We start from the raw sequence: 23,218 nt of genomic DNA on the forward strand, positions 1-23,218 counted from the left end.
ATTAGCATGCGGTTGTAAGTAACTAGACCATTTCCCAGGACATAGACATATGATATTGGCAGAAAGCTTAAATTCTTGTTAACCTTTTCTCAATAGGGGGAGCCATTTCGACTGTAAAAAATCGTTCCCAAATTAAACTGCCTCGTACTCAATTCTTGCTCATACAATATGCATATTATTATTACTATTGGATAGAAAACACTCTCTAGTTTTTAAAACCGTTTGAATTATTTCTCTGAGTGAAACAGAACTCATTCTGTAGCACTTTTCCTGTCAGGGAGTGAGATTTCAGAAATCCAGGTCCCTGTTCTGAGATCAGTTTATAAGTCCCCATGCAAGCTATGAGGGTACATGCACTGCATACGCCTTCCTCTAGATGTCAGTAAGCGGTGAGACTTTGAATGGAGTCGATTGCGCAATCTGGGACCTTATATTAGACCGTGGAACAGGAAGTACCGTTCTTTTCAACAGTGCGCTTGGCGCATGAAGACTCAGAATGGTGTCCTGCAAACGCTTTCGTTTTAGTATTTCTATATCTCCGGTCATGTTTTTATTCGTTATAGGTGTTAAAGACATCATAAGGTAGTTAATTTAAACCGACTTATAGCAGTTTATAGCAGTTTATTGCGATTTTCTGGGATTTCTTTGTGACGCGCTTCCATTTGTTGGGCACCTCTCCAGTGGGTGGCTAACGTTAATAATCAATATTCATTCATATTATTAATATTAGCTCTCTGTGTACATCCAAGAGCCAGCAGTGCTGCCCTGTTCTGAGCCAATTGCAATTTTCCTAAGTCCTTTTTTGTGGCCCCTGACCACATGACAAAACAGTAGTCAAGGTGCGACAAAACTATGGCCTGTAGGACCTGCCTTATTGATAGTGTTGTTAATAACCTCTACTTCATCACCCTCCCGGATCCGGGATCCTCCTCATCAAAAAAGCTGACTAGCATAGGTTAGCCTAACGGGACAGGGATATCACATAATATAATTTTCATGAAATCACAAGTCCAATACAGCAAATGAAAGATAAACATCTTGTGAATCCAGCCATCATTTCCGATTTTTTAAATGTTTCACAGCGAAAACACAATATGTATTTCTATTAGCTAACCACAAAAGCCAAACACACAACCGCATATTTTCACCATGTTTCCACCGCATAGGAAGCTTTCACAAAACCGACAAAATAGAGATAAAATTCATCACTAACCTTGATCAACTTCATCAGATGACAGTCTTATAACATGTTATACAATACATTTATGTTTTGTTTGAAAATGTGCATATTTAGAGCTACGAATCGTGGTTATACAATGTGAATACGTAGCAACATTTCCCCAGAATTTCCGGAGATATTTTGGAAACTCACCTAATCTGACCAAAGAAATCATCATAAACTTTACATAAAAATACTTGTTGTATGGCAAATGAAAGATACACTGGTTCTTAACCTGTTTGGGCTGCAGGAGCAGTGTTGAGTAGCCAGATAGAAGGTGCCCATTTCAAACGGCCTCGTACTCAATTCTTGCTCGTACAATATGCATATTATTATTACTATTGGATATAAAACAGTCTCTAGTTTCTAAAACCGTTTGAATTATATCTGTGAGTAAAACAGAACTCATTTGGCACAAACTTCCTGACCAGGAAGTGGAAAATCTGAAATCGATGCTCTCTTCTAGGTCCTGCCTATAAATGGGCATGATACGTATTAGTATACATGCACGTCATACACCTTCCCCTGGATGTCAAGAGGCGGTGAGAGAAGAAATGGAGTGTTTATCTTGGTCTGAAGTGGAATGAATCCTCTTGGAATGACGTGTCACCCATTTCCTGTTTTCAGGAAGGTTGGACTTGGAATTGCCTTCTGAAAAGCTTTCGTTATAGGCGACTACTATCTCCGGCTTTGATTTTATTTGATACATGTGACAATATCATCGTAAAGTATGTTTTTTCAATATAGTTTTATTAGATTTTTGAAATTTATTCGGGACGTTAGGCGTGTTGCGTTGTGTGCCTTTATTCAGAAAGGAGAGCTTCGCGCCACTTTGCTAGTGCGCTTGCTAATTCAAGAGGGAAATAGGACGTTCTAAATCCAAACAACGATTGTACTTGACAAAGGACACCTTGTACAACATTCTGATGGAAGATCAGCAAAAGTAGGACCCATTTTATGATGTTATTTCATATATCTGTCGTACATGTGGACTATTAGTTTTGCGCCCAGGTTTTGGGCACTCGGTCGCCATAACGTAAGCCTTATGTGGTAATGAAGTTATTTTTAGAATTCTAACACGGCGATTGCATTAAGAACTAGTGTATCTATCATTTCCTATACAACACGTATTTTTTAGTTATGTTTATGAATAGCTATTTGGTCAGAATATGTGTGTCAGAAAAATCCGGACGTTGTGGGAAAAAGTAGCTACGTTAGCACAATGTATAACCACTGATTTCAGCTCTAAATATGCACATTTTTGAACAAAACACAAGTGTATGTATAACCTAGGACTGCCATCTGATGAAGAATATCAAGGTTAGTCAAAACTTTTATATCTTTTACTGGTTTGTTACGATCGCTAACTTTTGCTGCTGGGAAATGGCTTGTGTTTCTGGCTATTGTGGTAAGCTAATATAACGCTATATTGTGTTTTCGCTGTAAAACACTTAATAAATCGGAAATATTGGCTGGAATCACAAGATGCCTGTCTTTCATTTGCTGTACAATATGTATTTTCAGAAATGTTTTATGATGCGTATTTAGGTATTTGGCATTGGTGTCTGTAATTATTCTGTCTGCTTTCGGTGCAATTTCTGGTTGTAGCTGCAATGTAAACTATGATTTATACCTGAAATATGCACATTTTTCGAACAAAACATAGATTTATTGAATAACATGTTATAAGACTGTCATCTGATGAAGTTTTTTGTTGGTTAGTTTGGTTGGTTCTTGGTTAGTTAGGTTGGTTTTGTGCATGCTACCTGTGCTGTGAAAAATGTCTGTCCTTTTTTGTATTTGTTGGTGAGCTAACATAAATATACGTGCTGTTTTCGCTGTAAAACATTTTAAAAATCGGGCATGTTGGCTGGATTCACAAGATGGTTACCTTTAATTTGCTGTATTGGACTTGTTAATGTGTGAAAGTTAAATATTTTAAAAATATATATTTTGAATTTCGCGCCCTGCACTTGAAGTGGCTGTTGTCATATTGTGGGCGGCCTCGGGCTTGCAGCCAGAAAAAGTTAATGCAACCGCTGTGTTAGATTTTTTCAAATAACTTTACCACAACATACAGCTTGGGTTATTGTGAGACAGCGCTCACCAACACGGCGGAGAATAGGCATCAACATATTACACAGAAATACGAAATAACATCATAAATGTTTTCTTTCTTTTGCTGAGCTTCCATCAGAATGTTTTACAAGGAGTCCTATTTCCAGAATAAATCGTTGTTTGGTTTTAGAATGTCCATTTCTTCTGTCGAATTCGCGCCACAATGCTAGCCAAGGTTGCTAACATTCCCATCTTCTCTTGGCGCAAAGAACGGAAAACTCCAAAAGTCCCAATAAACGTTGAATAAACTGATAAAACTCGGTTGAAAAAACCTACTTTATGATGTTTTTATCATATGTATCAAATAAAATCAGAGCCGGAGATATTCGCCGTGTATACCGAACGCTTTTCAGAAGACAATGTCGAGCTCCCCCGCGCGCCGTCGAAGACAAAGAAAATATCGGACCTGTCACTCCAAAAGCTCTTATTCGACCTCAGATCAAGCTAGACACCCCATTCCACCTTCCCCTAACTGTTGACATCTAGTGGAAGTGCATACATATCGATAAATAAAAGCCAGTTGAATAGGCAGGCCCTGAAACAGAGCCTCGTTTTCAGATTTTTCACTTCCTGTATGGAAGTTTGCTGCCAAATGAGTTCTGTTTTACTCACAGATATAATTCAAACAGTTTTAGAAACTTCAGAGTGTTTTCTATCCAATAGTAATAATAATATGCATATTGTATGATCTAGAACAGAGTACGAGGCTGTTTAAATTGGGCACGATTTTTTCCAAAGTGAAAACAGCGCCCCCCTATTGACAAGAAGTTTTAAGAAGGCAGAGCATTTATTTTATCATCTTTATTATACACACTTCTCCCCATCTTAGCTACTACTGCATCAATATGTTCTGACCAGGACCGTTTACAATCTAGTGTTACTCCAAGCAGTTTAGTCATCTCAACTTGCTCAATTTCCACATTATTTATTACAAGATATAGTTGAGGTTTAGGGTTTAGTGAGTGTTTTGTTCCAAATACAATGCTTTTAGATATAGAAATATTTAGAGCTAACTTATTCCTTGCCACCAACTCTGAAACTAACTGCAGCTCATTGTTGATTGTAGCAGTCATTTCAGTCACCGTAGAGGCTGAGATAGGGGTGGATTGAGGGCTAAGAGGGTTTTATAAATAAGCATCAACCAGTGGGTCTTGCGCCAGGTATACAGAGATGACCAGTTTACAGAGGAATACAGAGTGCAGTTATTTGTCCTATAAGGAGCATCGTGGCAAATCTGATGGCCGAATGGTAAAGAACATCTAGCCACTCGAGAGCACTCTTACCTGCCGATCTATAAATTACATCTCCGTAATCTAGCATGGGTAGGATAGTCATCTGAATCAAGGTTAGTTTGGCAGCTGGGGTGAAAGAGGAGTGATTACGATAGAGGAAACCAACTCTTAACCTTAGCCTGCAGCTTTGATTTGTACTGAGAGAAGGACAGTATACTGTCTAACCATACTCCCAAGTACTTGTATGACATGACTACCTCAAGCTCTAAACCGTCAGAGGTTGTAATCACACTTACCAAACCACATGACCTTTGTTTTTGTTTTTTTGTTTTTTTGTTTTTTACCTTTATTTAACTAGGCAAGTCAGTTAAGAACAAATTCTTATTTTCAATGACGGCCTAGGAACAGTGGGTTAACTGCCTGTTCAGGGGCAGAACGACAGATTTGTACCTTGTCAGCTCGGGGATTTGAACTTGCAACCTTCCGGTTACTAGTCCAACGCTCTAACCACTAGGCTACCCTGCCGCCCCAAGGTGTTCTGGCTAAAAGCCAGTTCTTGTTTGTAGTACACCAGAGGAAATGTTTACTCAAATCAGGCATCTTGAGAACAAACTAAATCTCAGCTGAAAAACCACAACTCAACAGTGATAGCTTGAATAAAATTATGGCTAGAATCATGGGTTTTATAGTTCTGATGAATACCAGCGTGAGGAGGTCATTTTAGAGAGGCATTTGGCCATGTGCCTTGTTGAACTTGTCAGTAACGTGTTTCTTTCACTCACTCCCCTCTCCCTTCCTCCTGGCATCCCTTCCTCTCACAGTTGCTCCTGGATAGCAGAAACAGCATGGAGGGGGCCCTGCAAGATGGAGCAGATAACTACACTGATACCCCACTTCAGCTGGCCTCAGCTGCAGGTACTTGTTGACAAAACAGGAATACTCCATTGACAATGTGTGTAGAGTATTTTTATTGAACCTTTATTTAAAAAAAAATGTGTATATATATATATATATATATATAATAAAACATTTCTGCTTTGTCATTATGGGGTATTGTGTGTAGAGGGGGAAAAAACGATTTAATCAATTTTAGAAGAAGGCTGTAACGTAACAAAATGTAGAAAAAGTCAAGGGGTCTGAATACTTGTGTGTGTGTATATATACAGTACCAGTCAAAACTTTGGACACACCTACTATTTCAAGGGTTTTTCTTTATTTTTACAATTTTCTACATTGTATAAAATTACACATATGGAATCATGTAGTAATCAAAAAAGTGTCAAACAAATTAAAATATATTTACATTTTGAGTTCTTCAAAGTAGCCACCCTTTGCCTTGATGACAGCTTTGCACACTCTTGGCATTCTATCAACCAGCTTCATCTGGAATCCATTCTTGAAGTTCCCACATATGCTGAGCACTTGTTGGCTGCTTTTCCTTCACTCTGCAGTCCAACTCATCCAAAAGCATCTAAATTGGTTGACGTCGGGTGATTCTGGAGGCCAGGTCATCTGATGCAGCACTCCATCACTCTCCTTCTTGGTCAAATAGCCATTAAACAGCCTGTGCTGCTTCATTGGTCATGCTGAAAAACAAATCAAAGTCCCACTAAGTGCAAACCAGATGGGAACGGTGTATTGCTGCAGAATGCTGTAGTGGCCGTGCTGGTTAAGAGTGCCTTGAAGTCTAAATTAATAACCGACAATGTCACCAGCAATGCACTCCAACACCATCACCCCTTCTCATCCATGCTTAACGGAGGGAACCGCACATGTGGAGATTATCCGTTCACCTACCCTGAATCTCATATAGACAAGGCAGTTGGAACCAAAAGTCTACAATTTGGACTCATCAGACAAAAGGACAGATTTCCACCGGTCTAATGGCCATTGTGTGTGTTCCTTGGCTCAGGCAAGTGTCTTCTTATTGGTGTCCTTTAGTAGTGGCTTCTTTGCAGCAATTCGACCATGAATGCCTGATTCACGCAGTCTCCTTTGAACAGTTGATGTTGAGATGTGTCTGCTACTTGAACTCTGTGAAGCATTTATTTGGGCTGTAATTTCTGAGGCTGGTAACTCTAATGAACTTATCCTCTAGACAGAGGTAATTCTGGGTCTTCCTTTCCTGTGGCGGTCCTCATGAGAGCCAGTTTCATCATAGCGCTTGATGGTTTATACGACTGCACTTGAAGAAACTTTCAGCGTTTTTACAATTTTCCGTATTGACTGACCTTCGTGTCTCAAAGTAATGATGGACTGTCATTTCTATTTACTTATTTGAGCTGTTCTTGCCATAATATGGATTTGGTCTTTCACCAAATAGGGATGTCTTCCGTATACCACCCCTACCTTGTCACAACACAACTGATTGGTTCAAATTAAGGAAAGAAATTCCACAAATTAACATTTAACAAGGCACACCTGTTAATTTAAATGCATTCCAGGTGACTACCTCCTGAAGCTGGTTGAGAGAATGCCAAGAGTGTACAAAGCTGTCATCAAGGCAAAGGGTGTCTACTTTGAAGAATCTCAAATATAAAATATATTTTGATTTGTTTATCACTTTTTTGGTTACTACATGAGTCCAAGCGCTATTTCATAGTTTTGATGTCTTCACTATCATTTTACAATGTAGAAAATAGTAAAATGGTACTTGGTACTGTATATACAGTGCATTCAGGAAGTATTCAGACACATTGACTTTACCCACATTTGAATAGTTTTTTCCCTCATCAATCTAAACCACATGAGAAAGCAAAAACAGGTTTATAGAAATGTTTGCAATTCCATTTCAAATAAAAAACTGAAACATCACTTTTGACTGGCACTGTACATAAATAAATACAGTTGAAGTTGGACGTTTACGTACACTTAGGTTGGAGTCATTAAAATTTGTTTTTCAACCACTCCACAAATTTATTGTTAACCTGTTAGTGTGTAGGGGGCTCTATTTTCACTTTGGGGAAAAAATCGTGCACAAATGAAACGGCCTTGTACTCTATTCTAGATCGTACAATATGCATATTATTATGACTATTGGATAGAAAACACTCATAAGTTTCTAAAACTGTTTGAATTATATCTGTGAGTAAAACAGAACTCCTTTTGCAGCAAACTTCCAGACAGGAAGTGAAAAATCTGAAATCGAGGCTCTGTTCCAGGGCCTGCCTATCGATATACATGCACTTTATACGCCTTCCACTAGATGTCAACAGGCAATGGGAGGTGAAATGGGGTGTCTAGCTTGATCTGAGGTCGAACAAGAGCTTTTGGAGTGACAGTTCTGGAAATGTCATTGTCTTCGAAGGCGCGAGAAGGAACCCCAGATTGCCTTCTGAAAAGCGTTCGGTATACACGGCTAATATCTCCGGCTCTGATTTTATTTGATACATGTGATAATATCACCGTAAAGTATGTTTTTTCAACCGAGTTTTATCAGATTATTCAACGTTTATCGGGACTTTGAGTTTTCCGTTGTTTGCGTCGAGAGAAGATGGACATGTTCGCGCCACTTGGCTAGCTAAGGTTCCTAATTCGACAGGAGAAAAGGACATTCTAAAACCAAACAACGATTTATTCTAGACCAAGGACTCCTTGTACAAGATTCTGATGGAAGCTCAGCAAAAGTAAGACAACATTTATGATGTTATTTCGTATTTTTGTGTGAAATGTTTAGTCCTATTCTCCGCCCTTTTAGCGGGCGCTGTCTCGCAATAACGCAAGCTGTATGTCGTACTAAAGTTATTTTTAAAAATCTAACAGAGCGGTTGCATTAAGAACCAGTGTATCTTTCATTTGCCATACAACAAGTATTTTTATGTAAAGTTTATGATGAGTTATTTGGTCAGATTAGGTGAGTGTCAGAAATATATCCGGACATTCTGGGATAAAGTTGCTAAATTTTCACAATGTATAACCACGGTTTGCAGCTCTAAATATGCACATTTTCGAACAAAATAAAAATGTTTTGTGTAACATGATGTTATAAGACTGTCATCTGATGAAGTTGTCCAAAGGTTAGTGATTTATTTTATATTTATTGCTGGTTTTTGCTAAAGCTATCTTTGCTGTGAATAAATGCGGTTGTGTGTTTGGCTATTGTGGAAAGCCAATATATTTCTATATAGTGTTTTCGGTGTAAAACACTTAAAAAATCTGAAATATTGGCTGGATTCACAAGATGTTTATCTTTCATTTGCTGTACACCATGTATTTTTTCATGAATGTTTTATGATGACTATTTATGTATTTCACGTTGCTCTCTGTAATTATTCTGGCTGCTTCGGTGCTATTTGTGATTGTAGCTGCAATGTAAAACTATGATTTATACCTCAAATATGCACATTTTTCGAACAAAACATAAATGTATTGTGTAACATGTTATAAGACTGTCATCTGATGAAGTTGTTTCTTGGTTAGTGACTAATTATATCTATATTTTGTCGGTTTTTTGATAGCTACCTATGCGGTGGATAAATAGCGTTGTGTGTTTGGCTAGTGTGGTGGGCTAACATAAATATGTATTGTGTTTTCGCTGTAAAACATTTAAAAAATCGGACATGTTGGCTGGATTCACAAGATGTTTATATTTCATTTGCCCTATTGGACTTGTTAATGTGTGGAAGTTAAATATTTCAAAAAAACATTTTTTGAATTTCGCTCTCTGCGAAGGCAGCGGAATGTTGTGAGTGTTCCGCTAGCGGAACCCCGGGGCGAGAAAGGTTAACAAACTATAGTTTTGGCAAGTCGGTTAGGACATCTACATGTGCATGACACAAGTATTTTTTCCAACAATTATTTACAGACAGATTATTTCATTTATAACTCACTGTATCACAATTCCAGTGGGTCAGAAGTCTACATACACTAAGTTGACTGTGCCTTTAAAGAGCTTGAAAAATTCCAAAAAATTATGTCATGGCTTTAGAAGCTCCCGATAGGCTAATTGACATCATTTGAGTCAAATGGAGGTGTACCTGTCGAAGTATGTCAAGCCCTACCTTCAAACTCAGTGCCTCTTTGCTTGACATCATGGGGAAATCAGAAGAAATCAGCCAAGACCTCAGAAATCAAATTGTAGACCTCTGTCTGGTTCATCCATGGGAGCAATTTCCAAACGCCTGAAGGTACCACGTTTATCTGTACAAACAAAAGTACCCAAGTATAAACACCATGGGACCATGTAGCCGTCATTACCACTCAGGAAGGAGACGCCTTCTGTCTCCTAGAGATGAACGTACTTTGGTTACGAAAAGTTAAAATCAATCCCAGAACAACAGCAAAGGAACTTGTGAAGATGCTGGAGAAAACAGGTACAAAAGTATCTATATCCACAGTAAAACAAGTCCTATATCGCCATTACCTGAAAGGCCGCTAAGCAAGGAAGAAGTCACTGCTCCAAAACCGCCATAAAAAAAGCCAGACTACGGTTTGCAACTGCACATGGGGACAGAGATCGTACTTTTTGGAGAAATGTCCTCTGGTCTGATGAAACAAAAATAGAACTGTTTGGCCATAATGACCATTGTTATGTTTGGAGGGAAAAGGGGGAGGCTTGCAAGCCAAAGACACCATCCCAACCTTGAAGCACAAGGGTGGCAGCATCATTTTGTGGGGGTACTTTGCTAAAGGATGGACTGGTGCACTTCACAAAATATATGGCATCATGAGGTAGGAAAATGATGTGGATATATTGAAGCAACATCTCAATACATCAGTCAGGAAGGTAAAAATTGTGGGTCTTCCAAATGGACAATGACCCCAAGCATACTTCAAAAGTTGTGGCAAACTGGCTTAAGGTCAACAAAATCAGGGTATCGGAGTGGCCATCACAAAGCCCTGACCTCAACCCTATAGAATTTTTGTGGGCAGAACTGAAAAAGTGTGTGCGAGCAAGGAGGCCTACAAACCTGTCTCAGTTACACCAGCTCTGGCAGGCGGAATGGGCCAAAATTAACCTAACGTATAGTGGGAAGCTTGTGGAAGGCTACCCGAAATGTTTGACCCAAGTTTTAACCTGTCTAGGATCAGCGTGGCGCTAGCGGCACACCCCCCCCCCCCCCACTGAAAAACCAGTGCCGCGAAATTCAAAAAAAATATTTTTTTAAAATATTTAACTTTCACACATTAAAGTCCAATACAGCTAATGAAAGACACAGATCTTGTGAATCCAGTCAACATTTCCGATTTTTAAAATGTTTTACAGGGAAGACACAATATGTAAAGATGTACATCTATTACCTAAAAACACATTAGCATAATCCACCATCTTTTATTTGTCCACCAACACCAGTAGCCATCACCAATTCGGCTAAACTAAGATATTTATAGCCCCTAACCAACAAAAAAACTCATTAGATGACAGTCTGATAACATATTTATGGTATGGGATAGGTTTTGTTAGAAAAAAGTGCATATTTCAGGTAGATGGCATAGTTTACAATTGCACCCACCATCACAAATGGACTAGAATAATTACAATGAGCAACGTGTTTACCTAACTACTAATCATCAAACATTTCGTAAAAATACACAGCATACACGAATCGAAAGACACAGATCCTGTGAATACAGACAATATTTCAGATTTTCTAAGTGTCTTACAGCGAAAACACAATAAATCGTTATATTAGCTTAGCACATAGCAATTAGCAGCCCAGCATTGATTCTAGCCAAAGTGAGCGATAAAAGTCAACATCGCCAAAAGATATTAATTTTTTCACTAACCTTCTCAGAATTCTTCCGATGACACTCCTGTAACATCACATTACAACATGCATATACAGTTTGATCGAAAATGTTTATATTTAGCCACCAAAATCATGGTTAGACAATGTGAAATGTAGACAAGCTGGTAAAGAAAAAGTCCTTGCGCCACTTAGACAGTGATCTACTCTTATACATAAATACTCATAAACGTGACTAAAAAATATAGGGTGGACAGGGATTGATAGACAATTTAATTCTTAATACAATTGCGTTATTACATTTTTTAATTTATCCTTACTTTTCAATACAGTTTGCGCCAAGCGAAGCTACGTCAAAAAACATGGCGTCCTAAGCCACTAAAATGTTTCGACAGAAACACGATTTATCATAATAAAAATGTCCTACCTTGAGCTGTTCTTCCATCAGTATCTTGGGCAAAGGATCCTTTCTTGGGAGAAATCGTCTTTTGGTGGAAAGCTGTCCTCTTGCCATGTGGAAATGTCAACTGCGTTCGGGATGAACTGAAAAGCGTGCCCAACTTTTCACATCGTTGCAAAAATAAATGTCCCAAAATCGCACTAAACGGATATAAATTGCTATAAAACGCTTTAAATTAACTACCTTATGATGTTTTTAACTCCTATAACGAGTGAAAAGATGACCGGAGAAATATAACAGGCTAAACTAACGCTTGGAACAGGTGCGCGCCGGTGTCCTCTAGGCTCATGACGCAGCTCCCAAAGAATGACTAGCTTCAGGGTTTTTTCATTTGTAGGGCCTGTGAACGCGCAATCGACCCCGTTGGAATCGTCATCACGTAAAGGCATCCAGGGGAAGACGTAAGAAGTGTCCGTATAGTCATAGCAACGACAGTGCCCTTTTAACTGACTTCAGAAGAGTGGCCAACATTTCTCAAATCTGACTCCATGTCAGGGAAATTGCTGTAGAATGGGCTCTGTTCCACTTAGAGACAAAATTTCAACTCCTATAGAAACTATAGACTGTTTTCTATCCAATAATAATAATAATATGCATATTGTACGATCAAGGATTTTGTGGGAAGCCGTTTAAAAAATTAGCCAAATTAGCATAAATAGTCTAAACAGCGCCCCCATCCCCAACAGGTTAACCTGTTAGGCGGGCTGTCCCGATGTCGGTACACTTATGACAACATCCAGCTCTATTGCAGGGCGCGAAATTCAAAATCTATTTTTTTTAAATATTTAACTTTCACACATTAACAAGTCCAATACAGCATTTGAAAGATAAACATCTTGTCAATCCAGCCAACGTGTCCGATTTTTTAAATGTTTTACAGAGAAAACACCACATATATTTATATTAGCTCACCACCAAATAAAAAAGTGGACAGACATGTAGCAGCAGCACAAGTATGATTCAAGTAGCATGCACAAGCCAACCTAACTAACCTAGAACCAACCTAAACAACCTAGAAAAAATTACCTCAGATGACAGTCCTATAACATGTTACACAATAAATCTATGTTTTGTTCATAAAATGTGCATATTTTAGCTATAAATCAGTTTTACATTACTGCTCCCATCATAGCTACATCATAGCTACAGTCTGAAATCGCACGGGAGTAGCCAGAGGAAATACAGACACCAACGTCAACTACTAATTACACCTCATAAAACATTTCAGAAAAACATATGGTGGATAGCTAATGAAAGACAAAGATCGTGTGAATAGAGCCAATATTTCCGATTTTTGAAGTGTTTTACAGCGAAAACACAATATATCGTTATATTAGCTTACAACATTAGCTAGCATACGGCAGCATTGATTCTAGTCAAACGCTAGCATAGCACAGTTCGACAGATATATGAAAAAGCATCCCAAATTGGGTCCTTATCTTTGTTGATATTCCATCAGAATGTTGTAAAGGGGTCCATTGTCCAGTACAGTCTTTAGTTGGGTTCCAGAACGAACTATTTCCCTCTTGGGTTAGCAAACACAATGGCCGTGCGGCGCTAATCTCTCTTTCTTCAAAAAATTCTTCCAAAGCATCACGTCTAAAGTCCAGAATAAATTTCAATAATATAATTAAAGTATATTGAAAAAACATACTTTAGGATGATTTTGTGACATGTATCAAATAATATCGTAGCCAGAGGTCATATTCACCTTTAACGAGCGTATTCCAGGAGCCGAGTCCAGGTTCTACCTCGCGCCCAGAAAAAAAAATAAAGTGCGCAGGTCTCACTACAAGATGTTGTGTTCAGCCCCTGGAAGAGATATTCAACTGCTTTCTTCTCTCACTTCCGTATTACACCCAGATGAAGGCGTATGACGTGTTTCTACGGTCCTAAGTGACATGACCTTTTATAGACACGCTCTTAAAGAGAGACATTGCATTTGGAAATCTCAATTCCGGATAGGAAATGGTCTGTAAAAATAGTTCAGTTCCACTTAGAGAAATAATTCAAACCTTTTTAGAAACTAGGGACTATTTTCTATCCAATAGTAGTAAATATATGCATATTGTAAGATCAAAAATTTCTTAAGAGGCCGTTTGAAAATGTGCACATATTTTCCAGTTTTTTCAATATTCACCCTGCAGCCAGAAGAAGTTTTAACATGAGTTGGTTAATTTGAGTTCATAACGTTGCTTTTTCTCCTCAGGGAACTTTGAGCTGGTCAGTCTATTGTTGGAGAGAGGGGCAGATCCCATGACTGGGACCATGTACAGAAATGGCATCTCATCTGCCCAACTGGGGGACATGAACTCATATAGCCTGGCAGCATCACATGGGCACAGGTAACACACACTCACGCCAGTGGAGGCTCCTCAGAGAAGGAAGGGGAGAATCATCCTACCTAGTGAATTTCATTTTTTTTAAATATTGAAAAAAAAAAAATTTAAGTTAGCATTTTTATATAAAACTAAATATATTAACGTCACCAAATAACTGATTGAAACATTTGTTTTTGCAATGAAGGTCTACAGTAGTGTCGTGTCTTTGGCTATGCCGGATTAAGTGATATGACATGCTATTCTATAAAATCCTTTCTCCATAATTAATATTACCTGATTGAGTTAATCATGTAAATGTAATTAACTAGAAAGTCGGGGCACCACGAAATAATATTTATAGAGCTGTTATCTTCCGAATAAACTCTTAAAGACATCGTAATGTTTTACATTAATAGCAGTCAGTATTAATCGTCACCTTATTTCAGTCTCATCTGAAAGTTGTAAATTCTTGGTTATCTTCACGAACCCTGGCTAACAAGTTGAATCAGCAATACAAAATTGGGTTTAATTATTTATTTACTAAATACCTAACTAATCACACAGAATTACATATACACAGAATGAATCATACTTTGATTACAAATTACATCATAAAGGAAAACGTCCCTAGCGGGCGGAACAGATATGACAGCTGGTTACACAAAAGAAAAGGGGGCTGGGTTTGAGTGAAAGAGCGGGAAGACTTGAGGAACCAACGGAGAAGCCATGCTATCGTAAATACAGTATCTTATGCGTTCTAAATTACTCCCCATTTGGAAAAGGAAAAAGCAATAAATATTTACTCTGAGCTGCGCTTCGGTAGGTTGGTGGTAGATGGAAGGCCGTGTTGCCCAACCGAGTCCTTTGTCCTTTGAAGAATGTCTGGTGGTAAATTGAAGAATGTCTGGAGGTAAATTGAATAGGTTGTAGTAATGTCGTTGTGTGGTAGACGGGATACTCTGTCTGTTCTTTCCTAGCCCACGTTTGCAGCTGCTGTTGCTAACTCAACGGCTAGGAGGTATCACTTCTGTAGTGAATAAGAGTTCAAAGTTCATACCATTCGCCATCAAAGCTCACGCTGAGGTTGGCTTAGTTCTGTAGTTGACATGTTAGTCCTTTTAACGTATGGACCGTCGTCCTCACATCCTCGGAACAGGAGGTTATATTTTCGTCAAGGCTTTATATAGTGGAGCGAGAAGGGTGTGTTTGAAAAGTTTTATAACCCATGTCTCTTCACAGGGGCGGGCCACTGATTGAGCAGAGCCCTAACCTTATGAAAACCCAAATCTCTCATTTGGAAGCTAAAATTACATTTAATCTCTTCACCAATAATTTTATATTCAAACATTTAAATTTAACAACAATTCCATGTGAATCTGATAACTACAATGTGCAGACTTTCCACTGTAGAGTTTATGTCCTTCTATTATTGATGAGAATGTCTCAGAATGTCACCGCATATGTTCAATTGGTCAGATTACCAGAATATAGTTAACTTCTACTTGGTCACAATCTTGGATCCGGGAGCACCCTCATCAGAAAAAAAGCTGACTAGCATAGCCTAGCATAGCGCCACAAGTAAATACTAGCATCTAAATATCATGAAATCACAAGTCCAAGACACCAGATGAAAGATACACATCTTGTGAATCCAGCCATCATTTCTGATTTTTAAAATGTTTTACAGGGAAGACACAATATGTATTTCTATTAGGTAACCACGATAGCAAAAGACAAAACTTTTTATTCCACCATTTTTTTACTGCATAGGTAGATATCACAAATTCGACCAAATAAAGATATAAATAGTCACTAACCAAGAAACAACTTCATCAGATGACAGTGTGATAACATATTTATTGTATAGCATATGTTTTGTTTGAAAAATGTGCATACTTCAGGTGTAAATCATAGTTTTACATTGCAGCCACCATCACAACTCTCACCAAAGCAACTAGAATAACTACACAGAGCAACGTGAATTACCTAAATACTTATCATAAAACATTTATGAAAAATACACAGTGTACAGCAAATGAAAGACAAAGATCTTGTGAATCCAGCCAATATTTCAGATTTTTTAAGTGTTTTACAGCGAAAACACAATATAGCATTATATTAGCTTACTACAATAGCCAACCACACAACAGCATTGATTCAAGCCAACAATAGCGATAACGAATAAACCAGCAAAAGATATACATTTTTTCACTAACCTTCTCAAACTTCTTCAGATGACAGTACTTTAAAGACATCATAATGTAGTTATTTTAAACCGAATTATATCAGTGTATATCAGTATGTTGCGATTTTCTGATATTTCTTTGTGCTGCGTTATAGTGAGTTGGGCACGTCTGGGCCACCTAGCTAATGTTTGCTGCTAATTCCAAAGTTGAAGACGGCAATCTACAACCGAGCAACGATGATTCTGGACAAAGGACAACATGCCCAAGATTCTGATGGAAGCTCATCAAAAGTAAGAACTATTTATGAAGTTAATTCGTTGTTCTGTTGAAAAATGTTGACCTACTATTCCGCCATTGATTTCGGTGCGGTCTCGCTTTAACACACGCTGTATGTCGTAGTAAAGTTAATTTTAAAAATCTAACACAGCGGTTGCATTAAGAACTAATGTATCTTTCATTTGCTGTCCAACCTGTACTTTTTAGTCAAGTTTATGATTAGTTATTGATTAGATTAGGTGCCTCTCCCAAGATTTCTCCCGACATTTTCTTTGCAGCTTGGCTACAAGTCTCATTGTATAACCACGATTTGTGCCGCTAAATATGCAAATTTTCGAAAAAAATCTATATGTATTGTGTAATATGATGTTATAGGACTGTCATCTGAAGAAGCTTGAGAAGGTTAGTGAAAAAATTTATATCTTTTGCTGGTTTATTCGTTATCGCTATTGTTGGCTTGAATCAATGCTGTTGTGTGGTTGGCTATAGTAAGCTAATATAATGCTATATTGTGTTTTCGCTGTAAAACACTTAAAAAATCTGAAATATTGTCTGGATTCACAAGATCTTTGTCTTTCATTTGCTGTACACTGTGTATTTTTCATAAATGTTTTATGATGAGTATTTGGGTAATTCACGTTGCTCTCTGTAGTTATTCTAGTTGCTTTGGTGAGAGTTGTGATGGTGGCTGCAATGTATAACTATGATTTATACCTGAAGTATGCACATTTTTCGAACAAAACATATGCTATACAATAAATATGTTATCACACTGTCATCTGATGAAGTTGTTTCTTGGTTAGTGACTATTTATATCTTTATTTGGTCAAATTTGTGATAGCTACCTATGCAGTAAAAAAATGGTGGAAAAAAAGTTGTGTCTTTTGCTATCGTAGTTAGCTAATAGAAATACATATTGTGTCTTCCCTGTAAAACATTTTAAAAATCAGAAATGATGGCTGGATTCACAAGATGTGTATCTTTCATCTGGTGTCTTGGACTTGTGATTTCATGATATTTAGATGCTAGTATTTACTTGTGGCGCTATGCTAGGCTATGCTAGTCAGCTTTTTTACTGATGAGGGTGCTCCCGGATCCGGGATTGTGATGTAGAAGTTAAGCTAAAGTGTACTTTTAGCTAGCTAGCTAACATTAGCTGGCTGGCTCCCTAGAGGATATTATTAATAATTTCCCAGAGCTGTTTGCTTTTCTAGATAGATCCTAACATTAGGCATTGTTGGCAACTTTGTTCATTTTTGTTTAACTAGCTGGCTGGCTCATTAGCTAATGTTACGTGACGTGTGTACACCACCCGTTGAATATGGCCGGTGGCAGTAAACGTCTGCAAAAAAGCGTAATGAAATTGTTGCCAGCAGAGCTGGTTAGGGTGTTTTCATATTATCCAGAGGTAAACAAATCATCGGTCAGAGCATCAAGTGTGCGCTCCAAGAGCAAAATGAGATGGGTGGGACTAAAGTTTAAGAGGGTGTGAACGATGTTAAATAGGTGTAGATGTAACGGATGTGAAATGGCTAGCTAGTTAACGGGTACGCGCTAGTAGCGTTTCAATCAGTTACGTCACTTGCTCTGAGACTTAAGTAGTGTTGCCCCTTGCTCTGCAAGGGCCGTGGCCTTTGTGGAGCGAGGGGGAACACTGCTTCGTGGGCGACCGTTGTTGATGTGTGCAGAGGGTCCCTGGTTCGCGCCCGTGTCGGGGCGAGGGGACGACGTAAAGTTATACTGTTACATAGACAAAGAAGAGCTCTTCACTGGATACCAAAACAGGCTTTTTTTTAAAAGTGAGTTTACAGGTTGATTAAATTTCAAAGCAGAATTACTTTCCCATTGTTCCTCAAATGCTGTGAATGAGATACCATTTTGTAGCTCTGAGTCTCTATAATGTTAATATGGTGATAACGATGCAGGCTGTGTAGCGGTTAGCGGTTATGGTATGAATGTTTAGCTTGGAGTGGTTTTTGCGCCTGTTCACAGACAGCTGTTGTGTTGTGCACTGAAGTCCACAAGCAAAAAGGAAAAGGTGAGAGCAGGAGAGTGCGTAGATGCGAGAAGGAATTATACAAGGAGCAACGTAATGATGCTGTGTGTGGCTGCTATGACGGTGAACTGTTTGTATGGGTGATCAGTGTTGTATTCATTCCACTGATTCTTAATCGGAAGCAATCGGAACGAAACGGAGGGAGATCTACCTGAATTTTTCCAATGGAAACTCTCGTTTTGCAACTGTTTGGACTAATGATTACACCCCAGATCAGCTAGATGCAGGCAAGAGTGTGCAAGGCGGTATTGAATGTGCTACTGTGTCACCTTGACTACTCCAATCTGTCTAAGCCATTGGTTCTCAATATTTACTAAGCTAACATATGCAATTGTTTTAAGATGGTCATACTATGGATAATTTCGTTGTTTGATTTAGAATTTTAGGAAATAAAAAAATTCTCTCTATATTCTTTTTATAAAATAATGAATAAATGTCAAAACAGTCAAAAAATCTATCATAAACAATATGTGTTTGAAGTGTCTGTCCTATATCTAGTGCCTGTCCTTTATAATTTTTTACACCCTTTTAGTCACTTTGGTTATGGCACTTTTTACACCCTATTCACTTTTAGCCATTTTTACATTCCAGCATCTCCCCTGAAGCTTGCATAGAGCAAAACAATTGTGCTGAATGTTTGTGTCTTACCTGTCGATGTTGGTAGCTCAAACGGTTCTGCCAGGACAGTTGGTTTTATAAGAAGATGTCTTCGAAATTAGGACGTGGCCTTCTGAAAGTTCAGACAACTTTCCTAAAGCTTGTGGATGTCGTGTTTGTGAGAGACTCCTTTGATGATGGGGCGAGTGAGTTGCTAGCTCAAACAGTTTAGATTTTTTCAGACTATTTCTTGTCCGGATCTTCTCATTTGTTAAAAACACCACTTTCGCAAGCCCTATGTTATGGAATATGGGCAGAAGAGGGGATTGATCTGCACCCACTGCAATGAACGGTAAATCTCTAGCTGTCACGCCCTGGCCTTTGTATTTCTTTGTTTTATTTATTATTTTAGTTAGGTCAGGGTGTGACATGGGGAATGTTTGTGTTTTGTCGGTTTTGGGTGATTATATGGTAAAGGGGGTGTTGGGTGTATTGTATGGGTTTGTGTGTAGTGCATGTGTCTAGCGTTGTCTATGTTGGTTTAGTTGTTTAGGAGAGTCTATGGTTGCCTGAATGAGTTCCCAATTAGAGACAGCTGATTTCTGTTGTCTCTGATTGGGAGCCATATTTAGGGTAGCCATAGGCTTTCATGTGATGTGGGTAATTGTCTATGTGATACGTTTGTAGCCTGTGTGTGCACATCGTTATTTAGCTTCACGATCGTTTTCTTGTTTTGTTTAGTGTGTAAGTGTTTTTGTTTCGTTTTGCCATCATATTCATTAAAAGGAATATGGCTTACTTTCCTACTGCTGCGTTTTGGTCCGTCAATCCTCCACACGATCGTGACAGAATTACCCACCAATACAGGACCAAGCGGCATGTAAAGCGGCAACAGGACCCACCTACACAGGATTCTTGGACATGGGAGGAGATACTGGATGGTAAGGGGCCGTGGGCACAACCGGGAGAATATCGCCTCCCTCGTGAAGAGCTGGAGGCAGCGAAAGCCGAGAGGAGGCGATATGAGGAGGCAGCACGGAAGCAAGGCTGGAGACCCGTGAGTAATACCCAAACATTTCTTGGGGAGGGGCTCATGGGGAGTGTGGCGAGTCCAGATGGGAGAACTGCGTCAACTTCCCGTGCTACCCGTGAGGACTCTAAGAGGGAACCTGAGCCAGTCGGGCTGATATTGGAGGTGAGCAATGGGAATGATGCAGAGACTGTTAAGGATTTATTGGGGAGGTTGGAAGAGAGTGAAATGAGGGTGCTGCTGTGTTGGTGCGTGAGGCACAACATCCACCCGACAGAGCGTGTGCGGGATGTGAGGTTACCTGAGTCAGCTCTCCATGCTCGTCCTGATGTGCGTGCTAACCGTCTGGGAATGACAGTCCCACGAACCAGGCCTCCTGTACGCCTCCCTAGTCCTGCACCTCCTATATTAGCCCCATGTACTAACTCTCCTGTGACAGTCCCCAGCCCAGTACAACCAGTGCCTCCTCCACGCACTAGCCCTATGGTGCGTGTCTCCAGTCCTTTACCACCAGTGCCTAAATCACGCACCAAGCCTCCTGTGTGTACCCAGAGTCCTGTGCGTCCTGTTGCTGCTCCCCGCACTAGCCCTGAGATGCGTGTCCCCAGCCCGGTACCACCAGTTCCGGCACCACGCACTAGGCCTAATGTGCGCTCCCAGGGTCCAGTATGCCCTGTTCCTTCTCCCCGCACTAGCCCTGAGATGCGTGTCCCCAGCCCGGTACCACCAGTTCCGGCACCACGCACTAGGCCTAATGTGCGCTCCCAGGGTCCAGTATGCCCTGTTCCTTCTCCCCGCACTAGCCCTGAGATGCGTGTCCCCAGCCCGGTATCACCAGTTCCGGCACCACGCACCAGGCCTACAGTGCGCCTCAGCCGGCCAGAGTCTGCCGTCTGCACAGCGATGCCTGAGCCATCCGTCTACCCAGCGCCATTAGAGCCATCCGTCTACCCAGCGCCATTAGAGCCATCCGTCTACCCAGCGCCATTAGAGCCATCCGTCTACCCAGCGCCATTAGAGCCATCCGTCTGCCTCGAGCCAATAGAGCCGCCCGTCTGTCCCGAGCCGTCAGAGCCGTTCGTCAGTCAGGAGCCGCTAGAGCCGTTCGTCAGACAGGAACTGCCAGAGCCGCCAACCAGACAGGAACTGCCAGAGCCGCCAACCAGACAGGAACTGCCAGAGCCGCCAACCAGACAGGATCTGCCAGAGCCGCCAACCAGACAGGATCTGCCAGAGCCGCCAACCAGACAGGATCTGCCAGAGCCGCCAACCAGACAGGATCTGCCAGATCCGTCAGCCAGCCACGAGCAGCCAGATCCGTCAGCCAGCCACGAGCAGCCAGATCCGTCAGCCAGCCACGAGCAGCCAGATCCGTCAGCCAGCCACGAGCAGCCAGATCCGTCAGCCAGCCACGAGCAGCCAGATCCGTCAGCCAGCCACGAGCAGCCAGATCCGTCAGCCAGCCACGAGCAGCCAGATCCGTCAGCCAGCCACGAGCAGCCAGATCCGTCAGCCAGCCACGAGCAGCCAGATCCGTCAGCCAGCCACGAGCAGCCAGATCCGTCAGCCAACCACGAGCAGCCAGATCCGTCAGCCAGCCACGAGCAGCCAGATCCGTCAGCCAGCCACGAGCAGCCAGATCCGTCAGACAGCCACGAGCAGCCAGATCCGTCAGCCAGCCACGAGCAGCCAGATCCGTCAGCCAGCCACGAGCAGCCAGATCCGTCAGCCAGCCACGAGCAGCCAGATCCGTCAGCCAGCCACGAGCAGCCAGATCCGTCAGCCAGCCATGAGCAGCCAGATCCGTCAGCCAGCCATGAGCAGCCAGATCCGTCAGCCAGCCATGAGCAGCCAGATCCGTCAGCCAGCCATGAGCAGCCAGATCCGTCAGCCAGCCATGAGCAGCCAGATCCGTCAGCCAGCCATGAGCAGCCAGATCTGTCAGCCAGCCATGGGCCGTTCCTCAGTCCGGAGCTGCCCCTTATCCTGGTGCTGCCCCTTATCCTGGTGCTCTCCCTTATCCTGGTACTGCCCCTTACCCTGGTACTGCCCCTTACCCTGGTACTGCCCCTTAGTCCGGAGCTGCCTCTTAGTCCGGAACTGCCCCTTAATTCAGTGGGGTTAATGTGGAGGGGGGTCATTTGGAGGAAGCTAAGGAGGCGGGTAGTGACTGTGGTGGGGTGGGGACCACGACCAGTGCCGGAGCCGCCACCGTGGAAGGAAGCCCACCCAGACCCTCCCCTAGACTGTGTGCTGGTGCGCCCGGAGTTCGCACCTTAAGGGGGGGGGGTTATGTCACGCCCTGGCCTTTGTATTTCTTTGTTTTATTTATTATTTTAGTTAGGTCAGGGTGTGACATGGGGAATGTTTGTGTTTTGTCGGTTTTGGGTGATTATATGGTAAAGGGGGTGTTGGGTGTATTGTATGGGTTTGTGTGTAGTGCATGTGTCTAGCGTTGTCTATGTTGGTTTAGTTGTTTAGGAGAGTCTATGGTTGCCTGAATGAGTTCCCAATTAGAGACAGCTGATTTCTGTTGTCTCTGATTGGGAGCCATATTTAGGGTAGCCATAGGCTTTCATGTGATGTGGGTAATTGTCTATGTGATACGTTTGTAGCCTGTGTGTGCACATCGTTATTTAGCTTCACGATCGTTGTTTTGTTTAGTGTGTAAGTGTTTTTGTTTCGTTTTGCCATCATATTCATTAAAAGGAATATGGCTTACTTTCCTACTGCTGCGTTTTGGTCCGTCAATCCTCCACACGATCGTGACACTAGCATAAACAAACACAGAGCTATTCCGCATTCAAATGACACCACGTGTGACACACGGGCGCGTCAATCGACTCTAGGTTGTAGCAACCTCATCATGGGTATAGGGCAAATTCAACTATTATTTAGTAACATAAACCGATCGATGTTGCATTGAGCTGGGTAAATGAAATATGAATGACAGTCATCAAATATGCTGTAATAGAAATAAGGCCATGTTAAAAAAATATTATCTTCCTCCCTAATCTTGAACAGCAGTAACTGCCAC

At 40.9% G+C, this 23,218-nt stretch overlaps 1 protein-coding gene across 4 annotated transcripts in view; it reads left to right on the forward strand.

The window, feature by feature from the left end:
• Positions 1-23,218, forward strand: part of LOC129865251 (ankyrin repeat and BTB/POZ domain-containing protein 3-A-like) — a 221,154-nt gene that overhangs the window by 157,713 nt on the left and 40,223 nt on the right. For all 4 annotated transcript variants that reach the window (XM_055937880.1, XM_055937881.1, XM_055937882.1 and 1 more), the window contains 2 exons: positions 5,391-5,484; positions 13,925-14,060. In XM_055937880.1, coding sequence (XP_055793855.1) covers positions 5,391-5,484; positions 13,925-14,060 — 230 coding nt within the window. The remainder of the gene's footprint in view (positions 1-5,390; positions 5,485-13,924; positions 14,061-23,218) is intronic.

This window comes from Salvelinus fontinalis, chromosome 11 (assembly GCF_029448725.1).
Source record: "Salvelinus fontinalis isolate EN_2023a chromosome 11, ASM2944872v1, whole genome shotgun sequence".
NCBI lineage: Eukaryota > Metazoa > Chordata > Actinopteri > Salmoniformes > Salmonidae > Salvelinus > Salvelinus fontinalis.